This window comes from Sinohyriopsis cumingii, chromosome 4, assembly GCF_028554795.1.
Source record: "Sinohyriopsis cumingii isolate HCF-2022 chromosome 4, ASM2855479v2, whole genome shotgun sequence".
Taxonomy (NCBI): domain Eukaryota; kingdom Metazoa; phylum Mollusca; class Bivalvia; order Unionida; family Unionidae; genus Sinohyriopsis; species Sinohyriopsis cumingii.
Window position 1 is genome coordinate 124777684 of NC_142964.1, and position 13509 is coordinate 124791192.

Here is a 13509-nt window from a genome sequence, read left to right on the forward strand (position 1 = left end):
GTGGCTTCTCATGTTGATATAAACACCTTAGCCTGCTTGCCCTGTCAGGATGACAATCAAGTGCTGGTACACTGCATAACAAACTGGGTAGGCTTTTATGACCCACAGTATTCACTGCTGCAAACCTGTGCTCCTGTCTTTGGCTGCAAAGAGTACCCTCTTCAGGCTTTGGACATTGTACAATACAGTTGTATGTGATCAACCACTATGAATCGTAAATGTTGTCTTTATCAAAGCTGCTGTCCTCTTCATCATGAACTTATGCTTGGCATCTACTTGTGTTATTGTGGGGCCATGTTGACTGCATGTACTGGAATTCTGCAGAATCTGAGGGCAATTTGGCAATTGCCATGGATATACATGAGTCATCATTGTGGTTGATGCTCCTGTATTTATCTAGTGACGCAGGAAGATAGCATGTACATAGCATTGTGCAACCACCTCCTGATGAGCCGAGTTGACATTGCTGGTTCCTGCAGCCTCCTCCTCTTCCATTATTTTGGCTTGGCATTCCAACAATGCACTGTCATACAGATGCCATCCAGTGGTGTCATTGGCAATTTTGTGCCATTGAATGTGCTTTTCGATTATACAGTGGGAAAGATGCCTGGGGCATTTGTTGATGACTTTATACAATAGTTCTATAAACATATCTCTGTTAGTGCTGTCAGTTGTCTCTCTTGCATCATACAGCAACATTAGGTCTCACTGGACAGTTTATCTGGTGAATTTTCATCCAACAATGACCAATTGCTGAAAAATGAGAATAATTTTACACTGAAGATGCAAATAAAAACCAACTAATGATTTTTGTAGAACGCATGACTGTTAGATTTTGACTGCAGCAATCAGGTTAATTCCTTTTACAACTGTTGGCTTTTATATTCAACCAACACTGCCACCAACCCCTCTTTAGTACATTCTTTTTTGACAGCAAAGAGCTATTTTGAAAATTTTCCTGTGACAAGACAGCTAAAAGAATCAGCATGTGCCTTATGCATGAATAAAGTTCACTAGTACTATAACAAATTAGCATACTTTTCATCACCCCTCAACTAACTCAATTTTTAGATATTTACCTCTGTAGCAGACATACATAAATAAGTGTGCTAAGTCGGCTGTTCATTTGCAGCCCAAGTTATGCATTTGATCTCCAATGCTAGTCTAACTGTGACAGGCAGTCACCAAACAAGCCAACCCATTTTCAAGCCTAACTCAAAGTAAATCTAAACCACATTAGAGATTTAGCTTGTGTGAATTTATAAATACTAGGCTTATTATAATTAGGTTCATGCCTTCTATATAAAAATTAGGGAGGTGTCAAAATACAAAACTAGCCAGTGAGACCTTGTTTGTAAACTGGCTGAAACAAGAGTTCAGGCTCAAAGTCATCCCATGCTCTTGAATTTTATGATTTTCCATCATGTGTCATTTACAAATTAATGTTATCATGCTGTGGTGTTGGAATCCTATAAGGAAACACTGCCACTCCTGGATGAGGAGATATACGGAAGGAGTTACACATTCCTCCATTGGAAAACATTACCACTCTTTGAAGAGTAGAAGAATGGTGGAAGGTTTGGCTCTCTCAGTCCAGATTAAACTCTGTGGAGGCCATTAGGCAGTCAAAATCTTGGGGCTCCCCTCACATATAATCTCCTAATAAGTTTTTAATTTTACCAACCAACAATTTTAATAAACCAATTTTATTACACAAAACAAATATTAACAACTATTAATATTATTAAACAAATTAACATTTTATGTTATTAAACAAAAATGTTTAAATATTATTTTGATCCATTGTTGTAGGGTCCCTAAAAAGTGTGGAGCCCATATGCAGGTGCCTACTATGCCTATTTGTTAATCTGAAACTGGGCTCTCTTGTGTCCAGAGAATCTTACTGGGGAAACACTGCCACTTTTGGATGAATGTTTGATGGGAGACATGTCTCCTGTTTGCCTCCAGGGTCTCATAGGGAAATAATGACACTCCTAGGTGAGAATGGGTGTGGTGGGAACCAGTTCTGTCTTGTTTGCAGAATCACATAGGGTAACACTACTATTCTTGCACGAGGACAGCTGTGGCATTAGGCATTTCCCACTTGCCTACAGAATCCCATTTAGAAACATTGCCACACTTGGATGGCGAGATCATTTGTGGGTGGCATGGCTCCCTTTTATTTATAGGATCCATAATGTAACAATGCCACTTTTTGATGGCAAATTGTGTGGTGGGTGAGAGGTATAGTTCCTTCTTGTCCACAGAAATATAATTTAGTACTCCTTGAATCACTTTCTTTTTAAAATATGTATCAGAAGACAGTAACGATAATTATACAGATCATATATTTATATATTCCCTGTATCCAGAAAAGCCAGTTTGTTTGTATGACTGACAAGGACATGCAACCATTAAACTTTGCATGTGTCTGTTCCAAGAATCAAGCCTGGAACCACACAGGTGCTAAGCATGTGTGTTAATTACTGTCTGAATTATGTTTTCACCTTGACAACTGATAATGGATAGACAGATATCCATGTATCCCATAAAGATCAAGTTAGACTACTCACTTGGCTGAGAAGTTGTTCACGAAATCTGAGTCTCAGATGGATGCTTCCTGTCAAAATTTCTACAATGCTATTAATTGCATATGTTATGAAAACAAAAGTTTCGAGGTTTCTCCATTTTTGGTATCTGATGGCATAATTTGCCTAGTATTAAAATGCCCCGACACCAGGATGCTTTCTGTCAAATTTGGTTATATTTTGTTGAGGACTTTGTAAGAATAAGTTATTCAAGTTTTTGTTACTATTTTCAGTAACAACAGCGTGATAGTAGATTGGTATAATTTATATAAACTTGAAAGCCCCTCATGCAGGGGTGCTTTCTGTCAAATTTTGATCAAATTATGGTGAATGGTTCTTTAAAAGGTATTTCTGTTTTAGTAATCGTTGCCACATCTGATGGCAAACTGGCATTGTTTGTCCAGAATAGTAGGCTTTCATCCCATAATACCTTTTGTTAAATTTGGTCTCAGCTGAGAAGGTCATTTAAATGATTTACTGTTTAGAAATAGGGCATATTTGATGGCATATCAGTATGATTTGTGAAAAAAGAGGCCTTCTTGCAACGATCCTTTCAGTCAGATTTTGTAAAATTTAGTCGCTGAATGGCAGACATGTTTGTTGGTGGATTGGTACCATTTGTACAAATTTGAAATCACTCTATGCCAAGATGATGTCATTAGTTCAATGTGGTACTGAAGCAGCTTAGCATCAATGAGGTTAAGTCTAAGTCAGCTGGATGCATGCCATTTACTGATAAAAACATAGTAATATAGACACAAACTCAGCCCAGAATCATTTTCGTTGATTGACACTTTCGGTGTGACTTGAGTATGAAGTATAAGGGAGATAAGATTTCACATGACATTCTTTTATCTAAACAATGCCTTCCTTATGAATAAAATATTTAATTTGCACAGACTGTGTTAGTGCCCACTTTAGGTAGGGAAAAAGCAATGTTTGGTTAGGAAATACCTGGCCACTAACCACAGAAGGCAGGTGACCATTACATAGACATTTATAAAGGATATTTGCCTGTGTGAAATTAGAATGGCTGTTGTTCCTATGTAATTGATGAGTAAAAGTGACCATTAAGTTTGATGTGTTCCTTCTGTATATTGTCTTAATTTTGGGTTTATCAAAACAATTTACTTTTTCACTTCAACTTTATATTCTCACTTTGGGGTTGATTTCATCCAATGTGAATTTTTTGGTTTAGGTAATTTTAAAATTGTTATATTATACTGGGATGCAAATTATCTATAGTCTGTGCATAGTAAGATGCAATTAAAAATTAAACCAGAATAAAACAAAACTGAGTTAAAAAAGAATAACAATAACATAGAAAAAGCACTCTATTTAATATGAATTTATAAAAATATTGCACATATCATAGAGCAGAAAACTGTCTGTTATCATACTTGAAGCACAGATTCACAACATATTTTAATATTTTCAATCCTTACTTTTTGTTACATGCATATCTAAGTTTACATTAATCATGCAATATTTTCTACTTTGACATCATCAATACCTTATTAACCTGTACGTAGTCAACACAAAACTTCAAACAGGGTAGATAACTCAGAAATTCAAAAACCAAACAATGATCCTTCTGTGGAAACAAAGACCTCTTCTCCAATCCACAAATGTAAGTACCAACAAAAATGTTTTGTTTTGAAAAACCATGAACAAAAAAAAGAATTCATATTGCGTGAATGAACCCTCTTGGACTTACCTTCAGTTCAGTCAATATTTATAACAGTATCATAAAATATAACTTTAAAGAGAATACAACGCATACTTCATAGTCTACCTTTGCTACCTTCTGAAATAATCATTACATGCAAAGGAACAATTTAAAACTAACTTGTCTTATCAAGATCATCTAAATATTATCAGAATTATACACTGGTCATCGATTTTTGTCATGAAAAATAACCTTTAGACATATTTTCCAAAACTGTTGATACTCTATTCATGCTATACATTAGACATTTATATATAAACAGGATTCACGTATATGTACCAATTCATGGTTCTCTAGATAAAGTAAACTATTATATGTCTTCTCTGTTTTCACTACAGGTGTATTTCTCATTTAATATGCATCAATTTAAGATGGTAACTGTACTCACCTGCGAACCTCATCATATACATTGAATCCACAATATAAGTGATTTCATTGAAAATATGCACACACACTGCTTTAAACTATTCAATAATTTTGTAACAGGTCAAATTGGTCTGAATTCAGTGGAAAAACATAGCACAATCACTTATCGAACGACAACGCGCATTTACTTTTCAGTAAAGTTAGTTTGCATTTTAAGCTGCCGTTGGTAGCGTTCGTAAGCATAAACTTTTTCCCTACAAAAAAAAACTTTCACAGCACAATTAATGTGTTCCAGTCACGTTGGAAAATGCAAAAATCCATCAGATTCCATCACTTTTATTTAAGTTCGGTACTGACTTCCTTTGAAGAAAAGTTCTTTGCTGTTATTGAAAGACTGTAGTCGGCTTTCTTTGATGAAGGGTGCATGCGCTATTGAAGTCACTGCTATCTTATTGTGGTGGCAACATCAAATAATTGTATTGCATGATTGAGACAGGTATTTTTTCCATTTGCTGAGTACATGTTCATAACAGTCGGTGCTTCAAAAGTAATCTGTTTCCTTTGAAATTTCAGCAAACTATTTTATCTGGGTACATTTTTAAAAAGGAATTGGCCATCATTTGGACTATTCTAGTTACTGTCCCTCCATGCCTATTGAATAAACCAATAAGTAAAATGTATTTTTTAATTCTTTTTTACATTTGTGGTAGCAGCATGATGCTGCTTTCCACGCATGCGTCTGAAAATTAACAAAGGGTCAACGGGCGATAGAGATGCAGGTGTTATGATGACATGGATTATTACAGAAAATGTGAGTATTCTGAAGGATTTAATTCTGAGTGAAAAGAAAAGGAATTTTACTTACCATCCACATACAAATGTCAGTCTTTGTAAATATACTAATTACTAGTGAGCGGCCAAAATCCGATGAAAGATAGATTACGAGACAAAATTGCCTCTTCCGGTTGATCTCCGTTACCAGAAATGTCAACAACAAAAAAGCGGATATTTCACAACATACAGAACTCATGCTACATGTCAAGATAAGCGGATTATGATATAAACTTAAAGACCTAATAATGTTTCCTACCTTGAATATTTTCAGCATGTTTTTATGTTTTCTAATTTCATGGTGTTTGTTTTTGTAATCATATCATTATATATGTTTTTTATCTTATAGGTGTTGTCTAATGTTGTAAAGCGCTTAGAGCTTCTAAAGATTAGGCACTATACAAAGTCCTCATTATTATTATTATTATTACTATTATATAAAAATGCACTGTTTAGATGGTTTGTAAATATGGACAAAGAATTTGTTTATGTAACAGTAGATAAATTTCAGTGCATTTTATATCCAGTTTGCAGCTTCCTTTCATGGGGCCTCTGAATTTCTGCACTCCAAACCAATGGTTGTATATAAAAGTTTAAACAACCAACAATGTCACCAATAAATTAAAAAAGCCACATGGTATGATTTGCAGCCAATAAGGAAAAACAATCCAAGTTTGCGACATTGGCGAAGACCTACACGATCTTAGAATAAACTTTTTATGCGTTTTTTTCCATACTTTTAAGAAGAAAAAAATACCTTTTTTGTGTATGAGAAAAATACATATAAAATTTCAGGAGCCAAACCATAATCATCCTGTATAATTCATATGCGATCTTTTCCCCAAAATGATAACAAACTTTTTACATTTTTTTGGGTACTTTTTAAGAAAGAATTTTTTTGTGCACAAAGCGGGGTCACACTGTATGTATATATATATATATATATATATATATATATATATATATATATATATATATATATACACACACACATGCTAATAACATTTGCATTATGATAATACAGAGTATAAATGCATGACTGAATGGAATGTATGAATGCAAAAGAATGGCTGATGAACATGGTTACTTCCCTGTAAATAATGGAGTGTTATGATAGGGTCATCACTGCTCTATTTACATAATTAACATAGAAAAGATACCATTGTCCAAGATATTACAATAGTAGACCATTCTCCAAGCAGATATACATATTACTGGAACCTTAACATTAAATGAAGATCTGAAACATTTCTGGGTCAATGACCTAACTTTCAAGATATTAATAGGGTTTTATTAAATGGATCATAAATGCACTAAATACAAGCATGAATTTGCTCCAGCTTTACAGTAAACATGCATTGGTGCAAAAACTACCAAAAAGCTATTTTAAATTTTAAAAAAATCTTTTACTATTAATTACATCTCCTTTGGAACTTGTCAATACATTAACATAAAGAGCAAAAACAGAACTGTAATGGTAGTCTAAGAGCATCTTTGCTAGCCAAGGTTCTGATATGATAACCCTATCTACACCTTGGCAGATCAAACAGATATATTGGTGCTTTGTCCTAGCAGCATCTATTGGATTTCATGAGTTATCTCCCTTAGTATGTCATGCCAACTAACCAATAGCATGGTGCATTGTGCATCTGCCGAAAATGGTAGAGGCAAATGACCCAAAAAGGATACTTTGTACGTTTAACATTGAAAGAATGGTTATGTACCAGAGGGAAGTCATTACAGGCGTATTAGAGTGAAAGGTATTTGTGCAAACATGGACAAGCAGTGGAAACTTGCTTAATTATCAGTCTATTCTAGTTGTGTGCTCCCCTAGTCTTGATCATTTAGGAACAATGTTCAAATATGAACAACAAAATTTTGATGGATGCGGTTGCATCCAATGAAATTCACAGACCCAAAGCACAGAAATATCTGCTCAATGTGCCAAGGTGTAGATAGGGTTATCATATCAGAACCTTGGCTAGTGAATATAGTCTAAGTAAATTTACAAATTGCTTGTATACATGAGACTGCTGCCAATAACAAAATTCCCACCAGCAGACATATTTAGCTATCTAACCAATCATCTTTTTCAGACAAAATCTAAATGATTTTGTTTTATAAAACCAATCCACTCCTTTCAGATGGTCATCATCACTATCAAATCAATCCGCTCCATCCAGATCATCATCACTATTAAATCAATCCACTCCATCCAGATCATCATCATCATTATCAAATCAATCTGCTCCATCCAATCATCATCATCACTATCAAATCAATCCACTCCATCCAGATCATCATCATCACTATCAATCTCAGCCTTGACATCTCGGTAACTGAAATTAGAAACACCAGAATTATTTCCATACTACTGTTAGATACTAATTTCAAAACAAAACCAACAATAATAACATTTTAGGTGAAGAAAAATATTTGTATAAGGAAATGTCAAACTGGATGACAAGAGCCTATACTCCTCTAAGTGTTTGTATCTGATTTTAGCAAGTATCATAAATTGTTTTTCTTCAATTAGAGACATAGCACAACCTCTACAGTAATTACCCCTCACATCCAGCCACTGTTTGAGTTCTCAACTGATTTTCATTATATATTACCTTACTTAACCAACCATCTCCCATAAGCAGCCAAACCTGTTCGATCATGACGGTGACTGGTGAAGAAAGTTTGCACTTTATTTTAATAATTGTAACCAATGCTTTGTCAATAATGATTGTTGTTTTTATTGTGGGGTTGAACGCCATTTTTTAGCACAAGATAGGCTATACATGGCGGCCAGTATTAATGGTGGAGGAAGAACCTGGAAAAATCCCAGAAAGAACCACTGACCCACAAGAAGCTACTGGCAAGCTTTCTCACATACCCACATTGGCCGAATCCAAGACTCGAACACACTCAGACAGAGGTGAGTTGGCAGTGATCCGTAACGGAAAGCGCTTTAGACCACTCGGCCACTCATTCTGGCATAATTAGGGCAGTCTGATTTGGTTCAACCCACATGACTTTGGTACATCAGAATTACATTTGTTACTTGAAGAACACATTTTTTCCCCCATATTTGAAACATTTCTTGATTTTACTGTATATATTAATTTATAAGATGAGTCCAATGTGCCAGCAAATCAGGGTCTATGTTATTTTACTAATTACTCCTAACAAACTGCATCAACCCAAATCTGCCAGTACATTATGCAATGGCAGATCTGTTTCTTTGCAGTCTGACTCAGCTTACATATACCAGTAGATATTTGATATATTATTTATACACAGTGCCTGATTCGGTCGAAATAACATATACTTTTATGTATTACACATAGATAATTACATATAATTTTATGTATTACACATAGATAATTACACATAATCCAAGATATAAAGACTCACATAAAGTCCCCACACTCTGAAACAACTGAAATGAATTCTATTTATCCTCTACATGACATGTGATGATTTCAACAAAGGGGAGGATATATCTGAACTCTTTGCTGGCAAAGGATAAGACTCCATAGTATGCACACAAAAAAACAGTAAGAAGATTAATGAGTAATCCTTGTCTCTACTACACCTTGCAACAGTGCCATGAACATTATATGCAACCCTTGTCTCTACTACACCTTGCAACAGTGCCATGAACATTATATGCAACCCTTGTCTCTACTACACCTTGCAACAGTGCCATGAACATTATATACAATCCTTGTCTCTACTACACCTTGCAACAGTGCCATGAACATTATATACAATCCTTGTCTCTACTACACCTTGCAACAGTGCCATGAACATTATATACAATCCTTGTCTCTACTACACCTTGCAACAGTGCCATGAACATTATATACAATCCTTGTCTCTACTACACCTTGCAACAGTGCCATCAAATTTATATACAATCCTTGTCTCTACTACACCTTGCAACAGTGCCATGAACATTATATACAATCCTTGTCTCTACTACACCTTGCAACAGTGCCATGAACATTATATGCTTCTTCCATCAAGGTATGTGGTCTGAAACTGAAGTTATTATGTAAAAACCATTTTTCTTCCTAAAGTTATAGTAATCTTCACATCTGACTCCCAAATCAATGGGATTCTTCTTTACCTTGCACAAAGCATGGTATCAGTAGTCAGCTGAGAAGTCAGGATATTGTGTTTTTAAAAAAAATTGGTAACAGACACACAGTTGGAAGGACAACATCATAACTTAATATGCAATGCCTTATGGTGTGGACAAAAAAACTCAACTGAAAATTAAAAATTGACAGTAAGTAGCTTTTAAATCACACCTCATATCAACACCCTCAGGATTGTAGGTTTCCAAAGTGATATTCAGCCTCTGGGCCAGCCTCTCTGCAGCTATCTTTGCCTGTAACTCCTGCACAAAAGAAAAATTCAAAACTTTTTAAGACCTGGGTAAATAACAAAATGTCTTGAAAGAATGATATAACTGGTTGTAATTTTCTTATTTACAAATAAAAATCATAGGTTTTCAGAGAAAAGATATTTCCAAAACACAGACTGCCAAAAATACTTGCTCTTGTATAATGCAGAAGTTGCTCCCTGAGAAGCCAGCTGCTGTATAAATGAAATCCTGTGTATAATCAAGTACTCGTTCATTATAACACCATCCATATAAGTCATGGAGTATACTGCCATATAGTGAAACCACTTTAGAATGAAGTACATTATAAATACAGTTCTCTTTCAATATAACACCATCCATATAAGCCATGAAATATACTGCCAAGAACTGAAATCACTTTAGAATGAAGTACATTACAAATATAGTACTCTTTCATTATAACACTGTCCACAGAAGCCATGGAGTATACTGCCAAGAATTGAAACCACTTTATAATTAAGTACATTATAAATACAGTACTCTTTCATTATAACACTGTCCACAGAAGCCATGGAGTATACTGCCAAGAACTGAAACCACTTTACAATGAAGTACATTATAAATACAGTACTCTTTCATTATAACACCATCCATATAAGTCATGGAGTATACTGTCAAGAATTAAAACCACTTTATAATGAAGTACATTATAAATACAGTACTCTTTCGTTATAACACTGTCCACAGAAGCCATTGAGTATACTGCCATACAGCAAAATCACTACAGAATGAAGTACATTATAAATACAGTACTCTTTCATTATAACACTGTCCATATAAGCCATGGAGTATACTACCAAGAACTGAAACCACTTTATAATGAAGTACATGTACATTATAAAAGCAGCACTCTTTCATTATAACACTGTCCACAGAAGTCATGGAGTATATTGCCATACAGTGAAATCACTTTTTAATAAAGTACATTATAAAAGTAGAAAACTATAATGAGGTATCTATGCCAAACCCCTATTTTGTATTAGGATGAAAGTACGATACCCTCTCCCAGGCCCCCTGTTAGTCTAAACAAATATGAAAACAACTTTGTTCAGGTAACAGAATCTATTTCATTATTGATTACCTAGCTCTACGACTTATCACCTATCATCATCGTCATCAAACAAAATGGGGTTGGCTTAGAAATGCCCATTATAGTCTACTACTGTGGTTTTTACATGAAATCGTCAGCAATTTATATTTATATTTTCACACAAAATTACTATACCTAAAATTCACACAAAATTACTATATATATCAATGTCATAAAATTCCAATCTGCTATTAATAACTCGCTGGGATCTGTAGGTCAGGCACCTGACTAATAAAATGAACAAGCTATTAATAACTCACTGGGATTTTACAAAAAAAATCAATAATTGTATAGGATGGTCTCATATAAATTTTAGATCATTTGTGATTGTCTGATTTCTCAATTATCAGCAGCATTAGCAAGTGAGTCTGTGACCCAGGTAAGCTTACTAAAATAATCCAAATTTTCTGTGTGACCCAGAGACAATTTTATCTTATTCCTGTTTTTGAAATATGTGCTATACTTTTCATTGTTAGGCATAATTGTCATAAGCTTGCCCCGGAAAAGAATTCTTTTCATCTTTAACATGGTATCTTCTACCGTAACATCTTCCATATTTCATATAAAATTTACTGAGTATTGTTTTTTGTATTTTGCAACTGTGTTCTGTATCATATCTACAAGTAAATCGTCTTTGACTCGCATTTCCTGTATTAGATCTAACATAATACTCTTTTCACCTCTGAGATAAGCTCACATTTGATTAAGAATTTTATTATAAGTTGCTATTGCTATTTTACTAGACATGTTTCTGTTCTTGATCTATTTATTCACCGCTGATAAAACAATACCTATCCTGGGTACTATTAACAATAATGGATTTAACGTTCCCCCCACTGAAATAATTCCACTAGTTGTTAATATCATATGAATATAATTCAGCGTGCTTATTATTTTACTATAAAATTTTCGAGCTTGTCTGACACAGTAAAGTTTTTAATGGTAATATTTATAGCATTGATCAACTCATCTCTATTGTTGTCTTGGAGACCTGATGAAATATGATTGAAGTCTCTTATTTCTTTTTTCGTCATTATGAAACTGTTTCTGTAATTATTTCAATCATCATAGTAAAAATATTTTCATCTGAAACATTACTGATCAGAGCACTAAATTTTTTTTTGATAGGATCGGCAACAAACTTTCTGAACTTATCATATACTTCCGATGAGATATCATCATATCTGATATGTGTTGAAACTGAGGATGAAAATGGAGGGTTAAAATGTGTTGGTATTTCAGTAATATCACTGACTCTATCACAATAACATATCTTCTGTTTCATCGATATAACTAACAACATAACACAACTGACCCTGTTTAAAATTTTTAAGAACTAGATGCTGCCTGAGAATTGCAAATGCTGTTGCAAATCTTAAAAGACAGAGAATATCCACTTGAAGTATATCTCTGGTGGGTAGATTTAGGTATACAGCAATCAGCTTTTTGATATTTTTGTATTTTGTTCCTGTCAGTAACTTTCCAGCTTCTTTTGTATAGTTTTTCAACAATTTTTTTAGAACTATTACGTATTTCATGATCTTCATCAAAAACAGATTGCACAGTTGTAATATCATCAAGCTCTTGATAAAATGTCTTGTTCATCATCATCATCATATAACTTTATCCTTGACTCAGTTTCTGGTACTACGTTTAGTGCAGCATTAATGTGATTTACGTTATACTTTTCTATATCGCCGATGAGAGGGTCTATCAAAACTAGATATGCTGTTGTTAGCAGGTTAGTGTCAGTACTATCATCTAATATTTCTAACGGTGTCTTTTTGTTATAATAATCCATACTGAGAACATGAAATACTAGATGTTTAGCAAATGTATCCTTGAGCTTACGATTTTTAAGAAACTTGTGTTTCCTTGTTTTTGCTAGTTTGTCAAGCTCGTCGTGAATCTTCTTTAGTCACTCTTGCTCTGGTTTCTTACCGCCATGAATTTTTGTTTTTACAAGGTTAGATTTATCACAGAAATATCATAGGAGGTTTCTTTGGAATTATATTCTCATAAATAATTGAAAATGTACCAAGAATTGCAAAAAGAAAGAAGTGCCTATCAGGTTAGACATATCTAAAGCTTTTGCCACAGGAGCATCATCTGCAGCAGGTTCAGCTTTTGGACAGAAGATTTCTGATTAAATCAAGGGTGGACCACCAAGTACACCTACTAAAAGTGATAGGGATATAAAACAAGCAATTTCTGAAATATCACCAACATCAGAAACTACTAGGGCACTGATAAAAAAAAAAAAACACCTATCGCCAACAGGTGAAAAAATTATAGGAAAATTAGTAGCTAAAACTAGAACTAGTCTGCTAGTAAACCGTGCTAGCATTCCACCAGATATTGTGGCATTTTTATTTTTGTCTAATAATAACAGATAAAGAATGTCTGTAAAAAATTATCTTGACCTGACCGAGGAAATACCAACAGATGAATCAACAACAGAATGTGAGAATGCTGAATATCT

General features: G+C 34.3%; 1 protein-coding gene across 2 annotated transcripts in view; it reads right to left on the reverse strand.

Annotated features, from left to right (window-relative positions):
- Positions 1–3909: 3909 nt before the first annotated feature.
- Positions 3910–13509, reverse strand: part of LOC149802040 (uncharacterized) — a 35167-nt gene continuing 25567 nt past the window's right edge. For both annotated transcript variants that reach the window (XM_089956444.1, XM_089956443.1), the window contains exons 5-6: positions 9822–9910; positions 3910–7853 (exon numbers count right to left, since the gene is read on the reverse strand). In XM_089956444.1, the coding sequence (XP_089812570.1) occupies positions 7793–7853; positions 9822–9910 (150 nt within the window). In that variant the 3' untranslated portion in view covers positions 3910–7792. The remainder of the gene's footprint in view (positions 7854–9821; positions 9911–13509) is intronic.